Genomic DNA, 23029 nt, shown 5'->3' with positions numbered 1-23029 from the left:
TTACTTCTGCGCTGGTGCTGACGGTGGCCAGCTAGCAGCCGCTGCTCTCCAGCTGCCCAGCTCTGAAAGCAGCACCGCCGCCGGCAGCACCACAGAAGTAAGGGTAGCAGTACCGCAACCCCCCTACAATAACCTTGCGACCCCTTCACACTTCCTTTATGGGTCAGGACCCCTATGATTACAACACCATGACATTTCAGATTTAAATAGCTGAAATCATGAAATTTATGATTTTTAAAATCCTATGGCTGTGAAACTGAACAAAATGGATGTGCATTTGGTAGGGCCCTACCCATAATGCTAGTATTCCACTTTGCTGGAATACTACAGGGCATATGAGATCCCCAGTACCAGCAGTGTGGACAGTGCTAGAAAAGCCACCTGCAAACAACATGGCTGTTCATTCCCTTTGAATTATGGACAGAGGGAATTCAAAAAGGAAACTATCTACGTAAATGAGGATTCACTTCTGCAACAGAATATTTTCAAGTGAACTCACACGGTCTCTGCACAGAGCACAGACGATAACGAACAGGGAGAGCATGACACATACAAACCCACACAACACTCTTCATACATGTATGCAAAGCAGGATCAGAAAGTTTAAGCAACAGGAAAACCCCTTATGGTACAAGAAAGTAGAAGCTACATCACAGAAACCCTCCCTCCAGTCCCACTGCTGCTTGTATCCTCCTGTCTGCCACATTCCTGTCCTGTTGGCCTTCACCAGGACGCCCTCCCCATGCAGTGTGAGCACCCAAGGAAGACTCACTTGACAGTGCAGGTGAACCTTGTGGAAAGCTTCATGATGGCGGTGAGAGCATAACCTCGTGTAACGGATGCAGACATGTTCGATATCAGGACATTTTCTAAAATATCGAGTACTTCCTCTTCCGTTACCTGAGCAAAGCAAGTGCAGCAGCGTTAGTGTCCGAGAAAAGAGATGGGCTCTGCTGCACAACCTCCTGGGCACATTCCCAAGCCATTGTTTCCCTCTGCTCCTTCATCACGAAAGAGAATATGGTCTGGAAAGCATATTTATGGGCAGTCCAACCCTTTGTTTGTGTTCATAGTGGGATTTTCCATTTCTGGGACAGGCATGCAGAGCACTGGATTGGCACTGAGACATTCATTTAAAAATTAAAATCCATAAATTTGATATATTTATAAATTGCATTTTCCCCATACACCAAGGAGAAGTAGCATTAGCAGTGCTATGTGCAGCCCCTGCATGGCCGGAATTAACCCCCAAGCCCATCCAACTCAACATCAATGCCAGGAGCTTCCCAGCATTGACAATACACGTGCCCCCAGCGCAGCTCCATCCTACAGCAGGGCGATTACTCTCCGACCCAGCAGCATCATGTCCACCAGTCCTAACCCACGCAAGAGCATCCCCCAACTCCCACATGCGCAGCACCACAGTATTCCGACCCCCCCAGTACGCTCACAACTGCTCTACTTTCCCCCTTTCCAGAGCTATACCTGAATTGGCTCCTCCTCTTCACACTGATCAGATATCAAGAGGTCTCCATATTCTCCCATACACCAAGAGGCCACCTGCACTAGGGGCTGCTGTCAGAAGAGAAGGTTAGACATGTCAGGGACAAACAGCTCTCTGCATGACAGACAAAGCCCAGGCTCAGTAGCATCCAATTCTGCCCATTACGAGCAGGCACAGCAGGCCTGGCCAGTGCACCAAGAGGCTTCTTGGGGGACATTTGGTACAGTCCAAAGGGCAGTACGCATCACCAACAGGTATAATTAGGACCATTCCTGTCCTCACCGGCCAGAGGACTGGCCCATGGGGGATTTTCAGTGGACATTACTGAGCCTTTAGCTTCCTTTGGAAGAAGTCACTCATGCTGGCTCACTAACAGGGACACTAGGGATTGCTGCGAAACCTGGGCTGGACATCTACCTGGGAGTAGTCACCAAGGATGGCTTTGTAGAGTTTCTGTACAGTATAGGCATGCATCTCCATGCTATTTGTTATCAGCTGGATCAGGTTGGGGACAGCATCATCTCGAACATAACTTCCTGCCTGAAAGAGAAGTCGTATTTCCAAGAAACATACAAGAGGCTTCTTTGGTTTCACTGTCACACCCTCTTCCAGCATACTGCATCCACCAGTGAAACTCAAGCCAACTCAGAGCAGACTTAAAGGGTACATTAAAGAATTGGCTAAGAGTTAAAAACTGCTTCACAACATCCCAAAGAGATGCTCTGTGGGTGTGTCTGCACTGCACACTCCTTACTGCAGTATGTAGAGTACATACACTGCACGACCCACTGGCACGGGTATAAATCGCAGTGTAGATGGCAAGGCACTGCTTAAGCAAGTAGAGTAAAGACAAAGCAGAACCTTAGGGTACATACTCTACATGTCTCACTACACTCCCTGGCAGTGCCTCTCCTGCCGACATTGCTAAAAATAGCAACGTAGTGTCCCACTGCCTCCCTGCTGCTGCAGCGCTTCCCCAGTGTGGGGAGCTACAGCAGCCCTTCCCACAGCCTCCCCCATCAAAGCCTTTCCCCACTGCATCCCCACGCCACAGCATTTCACTGCTGCATGTACCTACACTCCGCAGCGTGGACAGAGCCTGCTTTTCACTGCAGGACGTAGTTATGCACACCCACAGGCCTCAGTGAGTGTTCAGGGCAGACATACCCTATGGCTGATGGTGAACCCACACCGTCCGGTAATAGCAGGAAACAGTGATTATTTAGCTTCTCCCCCCACCCCCCTATACAACAAACAACATCCTGATGATCCAGAAAAATCTAAGTTGCAGAGGCCCACTGATCTCTCTGTCAAAAGGAAAGCTATCACAACACAAACTAGAAAGTAACCAAATTACATGATTCCCCCCAGGAACCAGAAAGAAAATAAGTCATTGCCATCTGCATTACTCAGCAGATGAATGGCAAGGCAGGCACAAGCTAAGGCTGCTGCTTACCAGCGAAAATGTGCCAAATATACCACAGGATTGTCCTGCCCACATCCCCCTATGCCTACTTCATCCACCTATTGTGTCTTGGCAAATCCAGACTGAGCTCTTTGGAGGTAGTGACTGATTTTCTGTTATGCATTTGCACGGATTAGGACTACATTTCTCCAGAGAGAAGCAGAGGATGGAATGGGGAGAGAAGTTGGTCTGACAACTTCTCCTATTAGCCCTGCTGCACAAGCACCAATGTCAAATGTTTACTTTGAACCCATACAAAAAGTTCTAAGATAGAAATTCTTTCACAGCATCACTCAGCACCAAGGTCTTTGATTCTCTTAGAGCTTACCCAGATGTTCCTTTACTTAAGATCCCAGGCCCCTGGCTCTTTTGCCTTTTCCACATTAAGACAGCAGAAAAAGGAACAGATGCCTCCACAAAAGAAGCATCTCTCTGAGCCCCCAGACAGTCTGAAAGGACGACAGCACCACTGGCTTCTCCTCCTTGCATGGACCTTGGAACTCAAGATGCAGACATGCAAGGTACCTTGGATTTCGGTTCCAAAGAACAGAGCAAAGAAGGCAGCAGTGTCACATCCTCTGGTGCCAAGAATGGTTTCAGCGAAGACATGCAGAGGGTGGCTCTATCTGTTCTGTTGCTCACAGCCGGAGTTCTGGTCTGATGAAGGACAGGCCAGCGGACTTGCCTGCTTATCTATCTTTACAGACCCTTTGGCTAGGGGCCAGGAACATGGTACAAAGAGCCAGGGAATAACCTCTCCCTACAACGCAAATGAGGCAGCAAACATGTCATTGGACTTTGGCATCTTGGAGGAAGGAGGTATATTGCTTGAACTGCATCTCTTGTCCAGTGGGCCTTGGCATCAAGAACAAAGCCAGAAAGCTGACCAAGGACAACTGTGCAAGAGCACAGAAACAAAGAGAAAATTACATGCAGCCTAGTGACACCGACTAAGCTAACCCTTGGCATTAATAGTGAGCAGATCAAAGTTTGGCCAAACAGACAACTAAGAGCTGCAGCACATAGAGATGGGCCCTAACACGCACAGCTAAGAGAGATTAAAAGGGACTGAGGCCGTTGAGTATATTTGGATGGCATCTGCGGGGGTGCTTCCCAGCGCACAGACAGATTCACTGTCTCTGCTCTAGCTAGTTAGCACACTGGAAACAGTAAGTGTGGACTCTGCAATGTGGGCGGTAGCTTGGGCTAGCCACCCGAGTACAACCCAGAGTCTCTACTTGGGTAACCAGCCCATGTCACCTCCTGTGCCACAATGTATCGTGCTAGCTTGAGCCTGTCTTTCTGGGCTGGGAGGCATGCTCCCAGCTGCAGTCCAGACATACCTCAGCAGGCCTCAGTCAGGGCAATCCCCCGAGGCAGTTCTCAATGAAAGTCAGCCTTTGAATGGAAATCGAGCCTCAGTCTCAAAGTAAGCTACTCTTTTCCACATGAGGACACTCGGGACAGGAATCAAACTGGAGACCACAGCCCCAGTTTCTCAGGCGCTTTGTGAGAAGACCGTTGTCTCAAATGTTAAATTATAGCACCCATTTGTCAGCTTCTGACACAAACTCCTCCATGCTTTCTTCCGTGCTTCCCCATACACATGGCATGTTCTCACTGACCTCATCTGCAAGGCCTTCCTCTAGTCCCACCTCAGCAGTGATTGTTATCAAGTGGTCAGTCAATAAATGATAATTAGGTCCAAAGGTAGCTGGGACTTTATGTATAATTAATTACATAAGAATGGCAGGAGTATCCATCTCGAAAAGCTGTATGTATTTGTACCCTTCTCCTCTCACCCTTCATATGTCACTTGGTTTCTTGGGTTATGGTATCTTTTTTACTTGTACTGTATTTTTTACTTGTATTTACTTGTACTGCATGCAGTACAAAGCGGCCCTAACCCTTCCTGAAGCCCCTGGGTGCTACTGCCACTGAAGTAATTAAATATTAGGATATCTTTTTATAGTGGCTCCTTGTACATTCTCTTCTGAAATCTTGAAAAAAAGAGATCAAAATCCTTTCCAATTCTCATTTCAGGGAACACCCTAACTAATTATCCTAAGCTGCTTGTTACTAGCTCCTACACACACAGTGCTCTGTATTAGCATCCAAAGGCCTGCAGTCAACACAACTACAGTGCAGAGTGGCTGATGGTTCTAAACTGATGCAGAACTAGCCACTGCATGAAGTTACAGAAAGCTGTTCATAGGTTCTCAGGATATGCACCACTTACCGTTGTTAGGACTCGCATAATTGTGTCTATGTGCCAGCGTTTGGAAGGGGCATATCTAAGAAGATAATGAAGAAAAAGTCAGATGAGTGATTAGTTCTGGCATTTATCAGCAGTAGAAAATTGGGCAGGACTATGAAAGCTTCCTCTCCCCTCACCTCCTGATTCATCACTCACCAGGAGGCCATCTCACATTTGCTGGAAAAATAGTATATGGATTCAGTTTTTCAATATGTGAGCAAATGACTACCTTTACTGTGGAGTAAAGTGATACTCTGCAGTACAGGACAGTAGAGCTGGTCTTCCAATTACAAAGTCACAGTAGTAATAAGATCATCTTGTTTCACAATTTAATGGAAGAGAGACTGAACACAGCATCCAGTCCACTTAGCAGAAGGAGTCAGCACACTGGATTTGTTTAATAATGTAATCAGTAATTAAGTGCCTACAAACAGTACCTCCCATAAAGCTATAAAGCACTGGACCATGCCACTTCTCAAAACAGATATATAACAGACCACACCAGGGCCAATTTGCAGACGGGAGGGGAAGAAATGACCAAAACAGTCCCCCAGCCTCATTGGTTCTGGCGTGGCTGGGGGAGATACACAAATGCCCAGCCACACAAATGCCCAGCCACACAGTTCCCAGGACCAGCAGGGGATTAATGTGAACTTTAATTGAGCCCTTACTTCTCTGCTGCAAGAAATATTCCAGAGGCACAATCTGCCTTGAACTCTGGCTCACAGGAATCCAGGAAATACAGCAGTTCCTTCATCATTCCACGGATGTTGTTGCCATTAACTAATGCAAAGCTCAGCTCCATTGCACGCCTGGAACGAGAGAGAGAGTGCGCGCTAATAAGCTATCACCATCAAATGACAAATAGAGGCACAGGTTTCCTACCTGCCCAAATCCCTTCATTTCCTGCATTCTCATCTTTCAGTAAGGAAAGCAGCAGCAATCTTGATTAATGCTACTTTCCCATTCACCAGCAGATATTAAGCACCTGAGAACAAAAACCAACTGAAAAGAGGGGAAAACGGAAGTTCTCCAGCATTTTTATGGAGGCCTCTAACTATCCTAAATAACAGAACACCTTTCAAGCAGCAAGTGTCCATCTGAGAATTTCTGAACCTCCAGCCATTTGTCACTACCTTGCAGAATTAGTCTGACATAATAGTGAAAGCTACGCTGGGTTGCAAGAGGTTACAATTACATAAATGAAGGCCAGAAGGATATGATGATCATTAGTCTGACTGCCCACGTAGCACAGGACAGAAAACCTTACTTCATCAAATCCAAAGGGTCTGGCTGAGCTAGAAATCCAATCTGAAAGACTTCAAGGGATAGAGAACCCACCACATCCGCAGTAAGTTGTTTCACTAGTTAATCACCCTCACTGTTAAAAACGGGTGCCTTATTTCTAGTCTGAATTTGTTTAGCTTCAGTTTCCAATCACTGGGTCTCATTCGGTCTTTGTCTGCAAGATTAGGGAGCCCTCTACTATCACAAATCTCTTCCCCGTGTAGGTATTTGTAAACAGTGATCAAGTCACCTCTCATCCTTCTCTTGAATACACTAGATGGAACTCCTTTAGTCTCACTATAAAACAGATTTTCCAGACCACAAATCATTTGTGTAGTTCTTCTCTGAACACCTTCCAGTTAGTCAACAACTTTTTTGAACTGTGGACACCAGAACTGGACACGATTTTCCAGTTATAACCTCTGCGTAAAACACTAATGAAACCATAACACCTTCTATTCAGTGTTCCTCTGTTTACAGGCCCAAGGATTGTATTAGCCCTCAGCCACAGCACTGCCCAGAGAGCTTATGTTCAGCTGGTTTCCACAATGACCCTTAAGTAATTTTCAGATTCATTGCTTTCCAGGATACAGTCCCCCATACTGTAAGCGTGACCTAAATTCTTGGTTCCCAGATGTTTTACCTTGTATTTGGCTGTATTAAAAACACACATTGTTCACTTGAGCCCAGCTCATTTTTTCTAAGCAATACATATTATACTGAGCTATCTATCATTTACCATTCCACTAGTCTGTCATCTGCAATCCATCAGCAATGATTTTATTCTCTCTTTCAGATCATTAATAGAGACACTGAATATCACGAGGCCACAGACTTCTTGAAGAGGAAACAGCATCACTTACAGTTATCGCTGAGATCACTGAGCCAGTTTTAAAATCCATTTAATATGTGCAACAATCATGCTGTTTCGTGCTCGTTTTTTAAAATCAGAATGTCATACTGAGGTCCACCTGTGTGATGCCAACAGTCACCTCTTTGCCAATCAAATCTGTATTCACAAAAGATATTGCTTGTTTGCCGAGACCTATTTTGCAGTAAAATCATATTGAATTATGCTGCCATCCTTTAGTTCTTCACCGATTATGCTCAATATCACTATTTTCTTGATTTCATCTGGGACCAATGCGCAGGTAACCAGCCTGTTACCAAAATCACCCGCTGGCCCTTTTTAAGTATTGGTACATTAGCTTTTTTCCAATTACTTGGGATTTCCCCAGAAGTCCAAGATTTGTTAAATATCAATATCAATGGCTCAGAGAGCTCCCCATTCAACTCTTGATACTCCTAAATGCAAGTTATCTGGCCTTGAAGATTTGAAAGTTTAGCTTTAGCAGCTACCATTTAATATTCCCTAGTTACTGTCAAAATATAAAGTATTTAACCCTGTAAACTCTATGTGATCTAGCTTCTTCCCTACATAAAAAAACCAACACTTTTGCCTTTTCTACATCAACATTTCACGATCCCTGTCTAATAATGGACCTATACAATTGCTAGACTGCTTTTTTCTTTATATATTTTAAAAATTTCTTTTTTTATTGCCCTTAACCTTACTAGACCATCGGGTATTTCATGTTTACATTTTAATCTTGTGTCATGTTGAAGCGGATCAATATAGCAGCAAGACAGGAAGTGCTTTGGTGCTTCACAACCCCATACATCAGAGCACTGAGCACAAGACAGCTGCAGTTTCTTTGACCATATTCAGAGAGTCATTTCCTTTATGGATCTCCCAAGCACTTGAGCTATTTAGTGGGCTGATGACAAGCTGAAAGCAAGGGCCAAACACACTTTTAACTGCACTAAACTGACATACATGACAATATAGCTAAAGGAGACAAGGATGGGCCTCAACAGAGAGCCAATACCAAATGCACAAAAAAGCTATCATCCCCCTTGGCTTCCACAAACACCTGCTTTTAGTGCTCCCAGGGATTCTGTCATCAAGTCAGCTGATTGCCAGAATGACAGACGTGGTTGTCAGCAGCTTGAGTGTCAGCATTGTGACAGGGCACTCTGCCGACGGATCACTAAGGCACAGACCAGAGTAGAATCTTCTACAAGGCTCTAGCATATCACTGATTTCCTACCATGCTCCAGAGCATGACACTGACTTCCCACACACCAGATCCATCTATAGCCTCTCATGCAGGCCCTGGCTCTCAGCAATAGAAAGATGTTGATCTGCTGAATTCTTGTGCAGTCACACCTCAGAATGGAGTTCAACTGTAAGATTAGCTTGTGCAATACCCTTTACAAAGACAGATTAAGTTAAAATTTAACAGAAGGGCAGATCCAATCTGCAGAATAGCAACATTCAGAACAATTGAGCTAACGACAGGAGTGAGGACAGAAATAAAAGGTCCAGAGAGATTAAAAACATGAAAACTGATTATCTGTCAAAGTTGAATCTATTACACAAATTTTCAATAGGGAAAGAAACTTGACAAGCCGTGATGTCGCAGACGACCCATGGATTGCAGGGACAACAAAACAGGTATGTTTGCAATGTGATATGATAGCAATGAAGCAATACAATTTTGGGCTGCACATGCAGAGGTGTCATATCACTGAGCAAGAGTATAATGGCCCCTTTGGCTTTGGTGCAAGGACACATGGAATATCACACTGAGTTCTGTAAAAGCAGCAGAGAATCCTGTGGCACCTTATAGACTAACAGACGTTTTGGAGCGTGAGCTTTCGTGGGTGAATACCCACTTCGTCAGACGCAGGTAGTGGAAGTTTCCAGACTAACACGGCTACCCCTCTGATACTTGACACTGAGTTCTGACCATCACAATACAGGAACAATATTGACAAACAGGAGCAAGTTTAGATAAGAGTAATATGTGATCAAAGAGTTGGAAGGCCCAACTTAGGACGATTGAAAAAGCTAAATATGCAACGCTTGGCAAAGTGAGGATAGGGTGTGGGAGGACAGACAGAACCACAACAGCAGCCCACAAGTATTGCACAGGCGCAAGATGAAAAATCAAGGTGTTTAGTGTGGCAAAAAGGAGGTAGCTAGGCAGTAACAGGGTGAATGAGGGTGAATGTCAAGAGAAAAATCCCTGGGAGTGAGATGTGCTAGACTGTGGAATAATCTCCCAAGAGATAGAGCAGAAGCCCCACCAGTCTGAACATTTAAACTCATACCGAACACCAGAAAACGTACGACAGGAAACAATCCTGCATTTGTGACAAATCTACCAGAGCTAAAGCCATGTCCCCTAGGTTTCTTTATAACTCCTATCACCATGGTAGCGGAGTACTGCACAAAAGCCCAGAACAGTGTACACCTCTGCCTGATTCTCCAGGCAGTGAAGAACCACTCTGGGCCTGTAGGACTTTCACTGATGGCTTTACAAGCATAAATTTGGAGGAGGGAGTTTACTAAAAAGGTGAGTTTTACAACTTGATCTGAACTCATTCAGGCTTGGGCTTGTACTGAGCTCTTCTGGCAAGGAGTTCCATGGTCCAGGCCCTTAAGATACTACGTAAGAGCAGTTTCCCTGATAAGTTGGCTGCCTGTCACCATCCCTGTTCTCTCTGAAGCAGGGGACAGACTGGACAGTAATAAGAGCATCCCTTGTGGGACTGCTGCACTGGGCAGTTAACGAGCATCTGTCTCTCTCCCCCCACCCCACAGGCTCACAGTACTGACATAATAAGTCAGACAGATAGCTCTCCGTAGCTCAATTACCGTTTAATGGAGACATCCAGATCTTTTAGGCAGTCCACAATGGTGCTTCTGTGCCGCTGTACTGCATTGTGGTCCGTCTGTACAGTCTTCAACAAAGATGTCAAAGCTACATATCTGGGATAGAGAGGACAAAGGAAGACCACCACATTTGTGCCAGACATTCTGTTTCATTGCGAAGTAAAGGGGTTTAGTCTTCCTCTGCACTGGGACAGGATTTTCCCAGTGCTACTGGGACCAAAGGAAAATCTGCCACACTGCTCTCTGACCCAACCAGAGGGGAGTTTCCAAGCAGGAGATGTAGATGTACTATAGGAGATACTTCTGCTGCGACAAAAGGAAAGCGCAGCTTCACTGGCCGCTGGAAAAAAACTGTCTAAGCTATTCCAGGAACTTATCTCTGGTCTATAACTGGGCTGCAGTAGCTTGCTATAGACCTGCTGGCTAGTGAGGAAAGGCCATGCTACACCCAGGGAAAGAAGTATGGCAAGGAGAAAGAAAACTAGTCACCAAGGCAATTTAGCCATACCCCCTGCAGCTCCCCCCCCCCATAACCTTTCCCAACACTTTGCCTCGGAAGCTGCAGCAGTGCCCTATGTCTGACACACTTCAGGTAACTTACCTAATATTTTTGTCGTTATTTAACAAGAAACGGCCCAGGATGTTAATGGCTAACACCTGCAGAAAGAAGAGTTGGGAAGATTAGAGATCACAGCAAGCTGCTGTTCCTCCTCACCGCAGCTTCATGAGCACACATGGTCCTTCACAAATACCTTGCAAAGTGCTACAGCTAATGACGGGCAGAAACAGCAAGAACGCCAGACACCAATTAACCAAAGAGGCAGGAGTCATGCACATGGTTCCGGCTCCCCACTGCACTTCCTTTAAATACAGTGTGGCTCTAGGAGAAGGCTGCACACCCATCCAAAGAGGAATCTCACTGCACAATATACAGCAAGTCGTACAAGGGCACTAAGTCTTGATACAGCTGTGCATGCTTCAACTGTGGAATAAACTTGCTAACCACTAGAGCTTCCCTCAGACATTCCACATTATGTTTCCACCTCCTTGGCCACTGGATAGAAAATACAAGAGGAATCCATCATCACTCTCCTGGAGCTCAGGAAGAGAGAGACACAGTGCCTCAACACATTATGGTTCTTGGCACAGCTCTCATCCCTTCCCTCATCAGTTAGCTTCCAGACATTGCTATTGATACCACATCTGGCACAGGATCTCTCTGATGTAACATTGTCCTGAGCCCAAGCTCTGAGATTCTCTGGAATCCCAGACTATGGAAGCCCATCTACCACCAGCACCATAATCACTCTCAGAGATTTAGGTTGGACATCAGGGTAGCTAAGCACGGGAACAAGTTATCTACGGAGGTTGTGGAATATCCACCACTGGGTTTTTTTTAAGACAAAAATTTGTCAGGAATGGTCTAGATCAGTAGTTCCTAACCTTTACTGCAGCCTGCACCCCTCTGGTTCTCAAAAATATGTTCTTGTACCCCTTATCAAAAATCGTTGAAGTAGACATAATTATAGAATGAAAGAGAATTATATATTTATTTTAATTTTGCAGTTAAAATTTAACACAGTAATGGTTACAAATGTATAATGTTAATACATAGGTTTGATGAAAGAAAGTATTGCACTTACCTGCCTGCGCTTAATTTGTGTTTTAGATGATTTACCTTCTAAAAAAATCTGGCATGTCTCGCATCCCCAGAAAGGGCACCTCGCACCCCAGGTTAAGAGCCACTGGTCTAGATGATACTTAGTCCTGCCTCAGTGCAGGGGACTGGAGTAGAAAACTCACCCAAGTCCCTGCCAGCCCTTCGTTTCTATGATTCAACCAATTCCAGTGACACTTTAGAGCCTTAAGTACTAGACCTCGCTAACTGACGAACTCAGTCTGGGGACCATTGTTTGGCTAAAATCAAGGGTAACGTTTTAGCTTCATATGTCCACGAGGAAAACTAGTACCTGTCCTAGCCCCAACAGGTGGGCTCCATCTAATCAGTCATTTCATCTCTAACTTCTATGATCCTATGGGTTTAGTGAAAAGAATCATGGTAAAGGCAACATACTCGCAGTCCGCTCTCAGACTTGATGTCCATAATAGTCAATACAGTTTCATAGAGGATGGCGTTACCCACGTTTTTACTTGTTTCTGTATTAGTGGCAACCTGGAAAAAAACAAAAAGTAAAGTAACTGCCCATGCTTTGCCAGTATCTGCAGCCCCTTACCCAGTCCACCTCTCATTTCTGTATCAGAAAAAGGCACTGTCCTCCCACTTGCCCAGATTGTTAGCATCTGCCAGAGTAAATCATTGCCCTCAGAAGCACATACTTGTGGCACAATGAGTTGATGCTCACTCTGTGGTACACAGGGATGTAACTAGAAGTAACAAGATGAAATTAAGAGGAGCAGTTTAGGCTGAATATCAACCTAACCTGGCAGGCCTCACCTGAGCAAGTATGTCATTCATTGCTTCACTTGAGTCATCATCATTTCGCCCCAGAATTCTTAGTAACCGCAGGATTCGTACCTGAAAAAACAAAAGGCAGCAAATTAAATCACATCTGGCATAAAGCAACTTTATGCAGTAGCCTCCGGTTAACTCATGGAAGAGTGCAGGAGACACAGATCAAATGCTGATAAATATGGCAATTAAATCACGAGGACCTCTGTTTAGAGCAGAGATGGAGGATTTGAACTCTTCTCCCTCAGTGAGGTCTGGGGAAAAGATTTATACTATGTTTAGGTCTCCATCCTCTAGCCAGAAGCACTCCTATTACAACCAAACAACTGATATGAATAGAATATGGATAGCTATAAGATTACTCCTCCTGCCATGAATTCACACAATAGGTGAGGGAGTCTGAAACCAAGTCCCAAACACCACACTGGAGACCGCTACCTGAGAGTTTTACTATCATTCCTTACCTGCAGGAAGGGGTCACTGATCCCAGACACGTCATGCTCTGGTGAATATCCAGACATGATAAGGTTCTTCAGAATACGAACTAACTGGGGTACAAGCTGTGAAGAAGAAAGATCCATCAGAATGTATACTCATAACACTTGTCTTCCACACTTTTGATGTAGGGATCCAAAAATGAGTCCTGAAGATCAGTGTACATATCCTTCCGCACAGAACATCTCTGATTGCACAGGCTGGGTTATCTGAACATACTGACACTGACGTATGGCCAGGACCTGAACACCATAATACAGAGCTACTCAGGGAGCTAAGCCCACTAAGCCCAGAGGTGTATAACAGAGGTGCTTCACAAGCCAAGTTCATAGACAATGCCATGGAGAGTTTCCCTGCCATCAGCTGCTGAAAATAAGAAGGGTGCTGGTCTTTCACAGGGTGCTGTCCTTAGACCTTACATTGGGGCTCTTTCACACCAGCTTCTGGCTAACTTAATCTAACTTCTTTAGGGCCAGGACCATCTTTTTGTTACATGTATGGAGTGCCTAGCATAGTGAGATCCCTGATGGGGGTCTTTAGGGGTTCCCACAACAGAAACAGATGTCTTTATGGATGTCTCAAGTTTGTCACTCTCCCCCAGCTAGCTGCAGAAAGGCGCTCTGTCTCTTCTCTTCCCCCTTGAAGACCCTCCAGGGTAGTCAAAGGTGGAGAATTTTCACCGCTCTACCTCCCACTCAGCCTCCAATAGTTGGGTAGTACCCACAGTAAAGAGCTTCCCCAGGGCCTATCCACCTTCTCCTGTTCACAGCTTCCCCACACACCCGCAGCAATTTTTCAAAATGAGAGCTTCAACTTCTGCAGAAGTTGATGGCATTGATTCCAAGGGTCATCTTCTCACCCTTCAGGAAAAGTGGTTCTTTCAGGGACTGCATGTGACTGTTTTTAGGAGACAAGTCATCTGCATGAGATAGTTTGCCTCATTCTACTCTAGCTCTTGGACTGGTTGTCCTGGGTGTCTCACTACTCCATCCATCAATTCAGGAAAAACTTCTTAACTGTAAGAACAGTAGGACAATGGAACAGAGTACCCCAAGAAGTTGTGGAAGCTCCTTTACTGAAGGCTTTCAAACAGAAAGCTGGATAACCAAATGTCTTGGATGGCTTAGACTAGGGGTGCCCAAACTACGGCCCACCAGAGCATTTCATAAGGCCCAGAGCCTGCTTCAACACAGTATAGTAATGGCTGATTCATTAGTGTTTTGTTGTCATGTTTACATTCATTTTATATTACACGAGTGCGTAAACAGACAACACTGTACATAAAAACAACCTATCTAAATATATACAAAACAAGATGAACTTAAAATATAAATTATAAAAAATAAATAAATATAGAGGGGACTCAGTTCGGCCCACAAAAGGTTGTGCTCAGGTTTGAGGACCTCCTGTGTAATAAGGTTGGCACCACTGGTTTAGATGCAGCAAATCCTGTATCTTGGCATGGGGTTAGATTAGATGACCCTTGAAGTCCCTTCTAACCCTGTTCTGTAGCAGCACACACATTCCATGGGTGTACTCAGATGGGGATTACCAGCAGCACATAACATTGACTGTAGTTCTCAGGTCAGGACTATAATGGACAGGTTGTGATGGGCCTCACAATAGTTGGAGTGATGAAATGGAAGACTATCACCACCACAATCCACCAAAACACTCTTGCTCACACACTAAAGACAGGCTGGGATAGCCACAGGGTGGGATCACATTTCTGGAGAGCTGGATACTGCATGTCTCCAAGTTTCATTCTCTAGAAAACATGTTCTCATTTAAAGAAAAGTCTTGACCTGCTTGCCAGAACATGACATAATGCTTGTTAAAGCTGGTAGATCTCCAGGTAAACTAACTAAAATGGTGAAGAAGTAATCTTGCTCTCATTCCACTCATCTTTCCATCTCAGAGCTGACATTAAGTAAGGGGGGTGGGGAGGGGGAAATATAGCTCAGTAGTTTGAGCTTTGGCCTGCTAAACCCAGGGTTGTGAGTTCAATTCCTGAAGGGGTCACTTAGGGATCTTGGGCAAAATCAATACTTGGTCCTGCTAGTAAAGGCAGGGGCTGGACTCTATGACCTTTTTAGGTCTCTTCCAGTTCTATGAGATAGGTATATCTCCATATATTTATTTAGAAAATAACCTAAGAAATAGGCAGTCAAACGGAGGTCCAAAAATGTGCTGGAGCTGGCTGTCCTGCTGAGACAGACTGAAGGCCAATTAAAGAGCAATGGGTGATTTGCAGGTGGGATGGCACTAGACCTGTCTGGGCAGACTTCCATACCATATTAGAACAGCATCATTTTTCCTTTCACCTACACCTCTGTATATGCAGAATGAATACACTTCACTCCCATGTCCTCCAGCAGAATCTTTCCCGAAAGCTACCTCTGTCTTCCCCACAGGATTGTGCTCCAGCCACTCAGGTAGCTATTATTCCCCTTGGAGATCTGCCAGAGGCTAGCCATGGCAGAGTTTAGAGTGCCTGACAAAAGCTCAATCAGCAGCATTCCGCTGCAAATTTGAGATGGCTCTGCAAGAAGGAAACATCTCTCTCCTTGTAGTTTCTTGACTCTCCCTTCCTCCACCCTGGAGCATTTCAGCAATCGGACTCATATCACTGGAGGAGGTTGCTTCCCTTCAGATCTTAGAGGAGAGCAGGACGACACCCCCCACCCCCAAAATTCAAAGTGCAGCTGACTGGGGTGGTATGCATAAACATTCTTGGAACCCTGCTTTGCATTTTCTTTGTTTTCTTACATACAACGCAAGGTACCAAAACTGATGACAGGACAAACAAAGGCAAAGGCTACAGCCATAAAGATCAGTTGATGCCTACCCCACTCTGCTGATCCTTGACAGCCAGATACTTCCAGATGTGCAATGGATCTGTTCTGAACAGTCCAGTGCTGCCTACTGAGCCCGTGGGGTATGTGCAAGTCCATGCTCCACTGCAAGTATCTGGTTTCCCAAGACTGGTATAACCACTCCAGTGATGGAGTTGTTATCCTACTCCCCCTTATATATAGGAGACCGTCTGAATTACCCAGGGCTGTCCCACTTTGCCAATCGGAAGCAAAACGCACCTTGTGGTAAGGAGAATACATCAAGGCTCCAGGGCAATCAGACTTTTTAAAAGAGGAACACAGGAAACTGTCTAAATTCCTCAAACAAGGAAGGGAGGGATCAAGATAGGTTCACAGTTTGGGAGAGGTCACAACTGAGATCCAGGACTGCCATGGATATGGGAATTTAACGACAAGCCAAAAACTGGACAACAATGAGCCTGTTAGACAAGTATAGCATAGCTAGCAAATGACATTAATCACAACTGCAGTGTTAGTGCACAGTGCCTCCATGTGGTGACTGGACACAGAAGCCTCTACAGATCCAATGAAAGCATGCACCATCTAGAAGAGTTAACTCTTACCTTTTCATTCTAACATACAGCAGGAGTCCAAACAGATAAAAGGGATAAAACAGACGAAGCAGGCATTAGGAACAGATAGTGTCATACTATTCACAGCATAAAACACCACAAGAAAGATGGCTAGAAGAAAGCACCACCAAAAAGAAGCCCTGGTGCACAAAGTTGTTGGACTCAAGTCATCATCGCTCCCCCCAGGACTCAGTCACCTCCTAAGAGATGGGCAATGGCTCAGGATAACACCACTGCCCCCATAACATTAACCCCAGCTCTAGCGCACACAAAATGCACCAGCAAAGGGGGGCCTGTCTGAGGTCCCTGCGAGTAAACTTAGGACTTGCAGGAAGAGTATGCTGAGAACTGTGCATGCAGGCAGAAGACTCCTCAGGATTTTTCAGTGGAGCAACTGGCCAGTTGCATTCTACTGGCTCATTTGGTTCCCAATTCCTCCTTTGCCCAAAGGAATCAGAACTGTATACCAAGAATGCCTTCCAAATCATTCTGGAAGGAAATCTTCATAATTTGGCAGTTAAGTTCTGAAAGCAGCAGATACAGCAAGAGAGATTACAACAGGCAGTGACAAGAGGCATGGGCTAGGACAGTGTGCTAGAAGACAAGAACACTGCTGGCTCTGAAACTCCTACCCGCCCTGGGGAAAATGCCCCTTATTACTGCTGTGTGCAATGTGGACATGTTAGCTATATTTAGGCTGAAGCATTAGGTTTTTAACCAGTAAATGCTGGTAAACATCTATTTTACCATATATATACACAAACACCAATGAAAAAATATTTCCATCAATGATAACCGAAATTTACAGGCAAAGTAAGAAAAATGCTGCTTGAGAACTAATGAGAGTTTGATTTAAGAGTATTTACTTTGTATATTTTGACATATAAGAATGGCCATACTGGCTCAGACTAATGGTCCAGTTAGCCCAGTAGCCTGTCTTCCGACAGTGGCCAATGCCAGGTGCTTCAGAGGGAATGAATAGAACAGGACAGTTTACTGAGTGTTCTATACCCTAATGTCCGCTCCCAGCTTCCGGCAATCAGAGGCCAGGGACACCCAGAGCATGAGGTTGCATCACTGGTTATCTTGGCTAATATCCATTGATAGATAAGCTCCTGGAGAATAAGTCCAATTCTTTTTTGAACCCAGTTACACTTCACAACATAACCTGTGGAACTTGTGGGCAGGGTAAGTGTGCATTGGGTGAAAAAGTACTTATGTTAGTTTTAAACCTGCTGCCTAATTAATTGGTTCCTGTGTTATGTGAAGGAGTAAACAACACTTCCTTATTCCCTTTCTCCACACCAGTCATGATTTTATAGACCTTTGTCATATCCCCCCTTAGTCATCTCTTTTCCAAGCTGAAAATTCCCAGTCTTATTAATCTTCTCTCATACAGAAGCTGTTTCATAACCCTAATCATTTTTGTTGCCCTTCTCTGCACCTTTTCTGATTCTCATATATCTTTTTTGAGAAGGGACAAATAGAACTGAATTCTATGTGTGGACATACCATGGATTTATATAGTGACATTATTTTCTGTCCTATTATTTGTCTCTTTCTTAGCGGTTCCTAACAGACTGTTACTGTTTTGACTGCCAGTGCACATGCAGCAGCTGTCTTCAAAGAACTATCCACAATGACTCCAAGATCTCTTTCCTGAGTGGTAACAGCTAATTTAGGTCCCATCATCCTGTATATATAGTTGGGATTATGTTTTCCTGTGTGCATTACCTTGTATGTATCAACATTGAATTTCATCTGCCATTTTGTTGCCCAGTCACCCAGTTTTGTGAGATCCCTTTGAAACTCTTTGCAGTCTGCTTTGGACTTAACTATGTGATGTTGACAATTTGTGTTTTAATGGGTATAAAGCTTTAACCTTTTGAATCTTAGTTTCTACTATCATTAAACAATTGTCTATTCCTCCTACTGACACCCTCCCCACAATTTTGCACAACTATGAAAATTTGATAAAATAGATAAAATGCTTAAAATAAATCATTGATATTATTGATCAATATCAAAAATAAAAATTGAATTCTGCCAAACCTAGCTATACTATGAAAACCTCAATTCTGCCTTTTCCTGAGTGGAATGTATAAAACTGTAAGGTTAACAGTGTAAGCTTATGATTTTAGTTCCCCATCTTAGATAAGAAAGAAAAAGGAGATTAAACTTTATCCCACTTCAGATGTCACTGATGCAATCAGATACATGAGGAATAATGCATTTACGAGACTTAAACACTGGAACAAGTTTCACGGTCTTCACGCACATAAGTGATTTGTCAGTATCTTATAATTTACCCCCTCCCACGCTCACAAGACGACTCAAAGAACCACCCCATGGAAAACTTCTAATTTAATTATTTGATGATATTGTGTGACAGTTTTTGAAACAGAAAGCCTGCATTATCATCACGTGCCTCATTTAAAACTAGCTGCACAGATTTCGCTCAAACTTGTGGACACATCCTGTTGGCTAAGACCAAGGATGGAAGTGTCAGCCCAGAAGAAGCATGTAAACATTAGCTATCAGAGATACTAATGCACAGTTTGCACTTACCTTTCTGAAGTGTGATAACATGTCTGGGCTTCTCTCACACATCTCTGTGAGGAGGACAACTGATGTGTGAAGAACACCTACAAGGCCAGAAACAAGTCTAGTTATTTAGTTTTCATTTACAAAAGCTCTAGACACCTGACAAAAAAAATTTAAAATGAAACCCATAAAGAAAAAATAGCAGCAGCAATCCCACAAAACATCTCCCACCCGAAACACACACACACACAAATACCTGCAATAAGAACATAAAAATGGCTATAGTGGGTGAGACCAATGGTCCATCTAGCCAGTATCCTGTCTTTCAACTGGCCAATGACAGATGCTTGAGAGGAAGGGAACAGAACAAGGCGATTTTGAGTGACCCCGTTGTCTGTCGTCCAGTCCCAGCTTCTGGAAGTTGGAGGTTTAGGCACACCTTATGCCCCTGACCATCTTGGCTAACAGCCATCAATGGAACTAACCACTAGGAACTTATCTCATTGGTTTTTTGAACTCAGTTATAGTTCTGACCTCCACAACATCCCCTGGCAACAAGTTCCACAGGTTGATAGTGTGTTGTGTGAAGAAGTGCTTCCTTACATCTGTTTTAAACCTACTGCCTATTAATTTCATTGGGTGAACCCGCCCCCCGGTTCCTGTGTCACTGGAAGGGGTAAACAACACCTCCCTCTTCTTTCTCTGTACCATTCATGATTTTACAGACCTCTATCACATTCCTCCTCAGTTGTCTTCTTTTTCAAGCTGAAAAATCCCAGTCTTTCTAATTTTTTCTCATATGGAAGCTGTTCAATACTCCTATTTATTTTCATGGCCTTCTCTGCACCTTTTCCAACACTAATATATCTTTTTTGAGGTGAGGTCACCAGAACTGCACACAGAATTTAAGGTGTGGGTATACTATGAATTCATATAGCACAATCACAGTATTTCCTGTTTTATTATTCATCCCTCTCCTAATGGTTCATAACATTTTGTTAGCCTTTTTGACTGTCACTGCACAGTGAGCAGATGTTTTCAGAGAACTATCCACAATGTCTTCAAGATCTCTTTCTTGAATGGTAACATCTAATTTAGACCCCATCATTTTGCATGTGTGGCTGGGATTATTTCTTCCAATGTGCATTACTTTGCATTTATCAACACTGAATTACATCTGCCATTCTGTCACCCGGTTTAGTGAGATCCCTTTGTCCAAAACCACTGCAAGGAGTTAGCTATCTTGAGTAATTTTGCCACCTCACTGTTCACCCCTTTTTCCAGATCATTTCTGAATATGCTGACTAACAAGTCCCAGTACAGATCCTTTGGGGACCCTGCTATTTTCCTCCCTCCATTGTAAAGACTAACCATTTAGTTCCTATCTTTTAGTAAAGTTACTGATCCATGAGAGGATCTTCCCTCTTATTCCATGACTGCTTAGTTTGCTTAAGAGTCTTTATTGATGAACCTTACCAAAGGCTTTCTGAAAGTTCAAGTACACTATATCCACTGGATCATCCTTGTCCACACATCTGTTTATACCTTTAAATTCTAATAGATTGGTGAGGCATGATTTCTCTTTACAAAAGCCTTGGTGACTCTTCTCCAACATATCACTCATCTATGTGTCTGATAATTCTGCTCTTTACTATAGTTTCAACCAATTTTCCTGGCACTGAAGTCAGGCTTACTGGCATGTAATTGCCAGGATCGCCTCTGGAGCCTTTTTTTAAAATAGGCATTAACTGGATACCAGCTAGTCCTCTGACACAGAGGCAGATTTAAGGGATAAATTACAAAGAGGCACTGCATTTGCAGCATGCCCTGAAGAACACTTGATTGTTATGTGCTGTGTGTATTAGAGTAGCAGCAATACAGGCCATGAGAAAGAGAGACTCTACCAAAAAAAGGCTTAGGATTTATCTACTCTTTGAACACTACAGTGGCACAGCTGCAGCTGAGCCATTGTAGAACTTCAGTGTAGACACTCCCTACAGGTGATTCTGGCCCTGCCTTTGGGAACTGGGGGTGCTGGATGATGGCCAGAAGGTAGGCATGGCTGTTTTGAGTCCCAGCAAGTGGGGCTCATGGGTCTTTATGGAGAATGCCTATCAGCGGCTCTATGTCTCATGCACTAAAGAGGCTCTAACTTACATGTCTCTGAATAGAGTCAGTATCACACAGGGAGGCAGGTTCCAAGCCATTCAGGGCTTTACAAGTCAAAACCAACAAGCACTCGGTGCAGACAAAGAACTGGAGTTGTGTGCTTGCAGTAGATTGCTCTTCTCTATTAAGTGAGCTAAGAAAATCATTAGATGTCTGGAGAAACTGAAAAGACAGATTGTCTCCTACATAAACTAACAAGGGGGGCAGGACTGAGGGACTCAAAATTAACAAATGGGTACAGAAGCTCATTCGGGTGCTCCTACTCACCCTTTTATAATATAAGAACAAGGCGATATTCAACAAAACTGAAACAGAAATTTAAAACTGAGCACAGAAGAGATTTCCTCCCACAATGCTCCATCAACCTGAGGGACTCACTACCACCAGATATCACTGAAGCCAAAAACTTACAAGCATTCAAAAAAGGATTAGATGTTTATACAGCTAAGATCACTCTCAGTTACGTCAGTTAAAATGAGATTATATTAAGGATATAAATCTTAATGGCTCTACGACATAAGGCAAGCACTAATGACTTAGGTTAAAAAAAAGCTTTCCCTAATTCACACTTAGGTTTCTTGTCCCTAGCATCTGGTAGGTAACTGACTGGGAAAGGATAGTTCGTTAGATGTACCATTAGAGTAATCCAGCATGGCAATTCTTATGTTAATAAATGACATTGTTTATTATTTCGCTCTAGTATGAGCTTCTAAGTGGATTGAAGGGGCACCTCGTGATCAGGCACAGATGAGACGCACCATCCTGGTCACGTTTGCTATTTGATCATCTAAACGCAAGTTGAGCATCTAACAAGAACCTCAAAGTGACAAGCCCTGGGCACACACTAAAAAAGTAGATGATATTTTTGCTCTATCCTCCAGTTGCTTCCTCCAACCTACCATCAACATTTGACTTATCTAGACTGACCTTCAATCATTTACACTGAATCAACAATTGTACAAATATTTTCTTTCATCCATGACCCAGTCTGATCGGCTACTGAAATGCTCCACTGTAAGCATGAGCCTATACTCATTCCTTTTCCTTTTAGTTAGAAAAGGGCATGGCCTAGATTGTAGGCCCAACCCAAATCAACATTTCACTAGCCATCAATCTGCAGTCAAAGTAACTCTTAGCAGCCCTGTGGAGAAATGTTCAAACAAGTTGCTTTTTGTTTTTAATTGCCAGCTGCCTACAATTACAACCCCATAAGCAGCCCCACAATTCCAGAGAAGAGGGAGGAGATCTGATGGGCAGGCAGAAACATCTGGAGGAGATGGCAGACTTGGTATCTGCCCCTGGGATGTAGGGGTTGCTCCAAATTTGTTGGTAATGCCCACGTTTTAGTTGTTCTGCTAGACCCTGAGCAATGGGCAAAAAATGATTTCCCTTCCCTGCTGTTTTTACATTTGGGTAGGATGCTGCAGCCTTCCATTTTGGACACAGTCTTCTCTCTTTTGTTACTACTGGAGTAGCACTTGAAAGACACTCAAACTTCAGCTCACGCAAAACGCCAGCCTGCTTGCTCAGCAATGCTTGTCACAGGGAGCATGCAACATCCACGTCCCAGAGTCTATATTAAACCATTTCCAGGTGCACTTAAAAGTCTCATTTTTGGCCTACAAAGAGCTCTAGGGTTGGTGCAGTA

General features: G+C 44.0%; 1 protein-coding gene and 1 non-coding gene across 2 annotated transcripts in view; both read right to left on the bottom strand.

Moving 5' to 3' along the window:
* Positions 1-23029, bottom strand: part of AP1G1 (adaptor related protein complex 1 subunit gamma 1) — an 82798-nt gene that overhangs the window by 23303 nt on the left and 36466 nt on the right. Inside the window, exons 5-15 of the mRNA XM_032804076.2 lie at positions 19237-19313; positions 13190-13285; positions 12711-12791; positions 12330-12428; positions 10857-10912; positions 10238-10351; positions 5898-6038; positions 5209-5263; positions 1922-2044; positions 1486-1575; positions 773-900 (exon numbers count right to left, since the gene is read on the bottom strand). Of these exons, the coding sequence (XP_032659967.1) occupies positions 773-900; positions 1486-1575; positions 1922-2044; positions 5209-5263; positions 5898-6038; positions 10238-10351; positions 10857-10912; positions 12330-12428; positions 12711-12791; positions 13190-13285; positions 19237-19313 (1060 nt within the window). The remainder of the gene's footprint in view (positions 1-772; positions 901-1485; positions 1576-1921; positions 2045-5208; positions 5264-5897; positions 6039-10237; positions 10352-10856; positions 10913-12329; positions 12429-12710; positions 12792-13189; positions 13286-19236; positions 19314-23029) is intronic.
* On the bottom strand, positions 8507-8574 carry LOC116838693 (small nucleolar RNA SNORD71). Its single transcript, XR_004376971.1, has one exon. It is a non-coding gene; the product is annotated as a small nucleolar RNA SNORD71 (small nucleolar RNA).

This window comes from Chelonoidis abingdonii, chromosome 19, assembly GCF_003597395.2.
Source record: "Chelonoidis abingdonii isolate Lonesome George chromosome 19, CheloAbing_2.0, whole genome shotgun sequence".
Taxonomy (NCBI): Eukaryota; Metazoa; Chordata; order Testudines; family Testudinidae; genus Chelonoidis; species Chelonoidis abingdonii.
The sequence above is the reverse complement of the archived record's forward strand: the minus strand, read 5'-3'. Positions and strand labels throughout refer to the sequence as shown.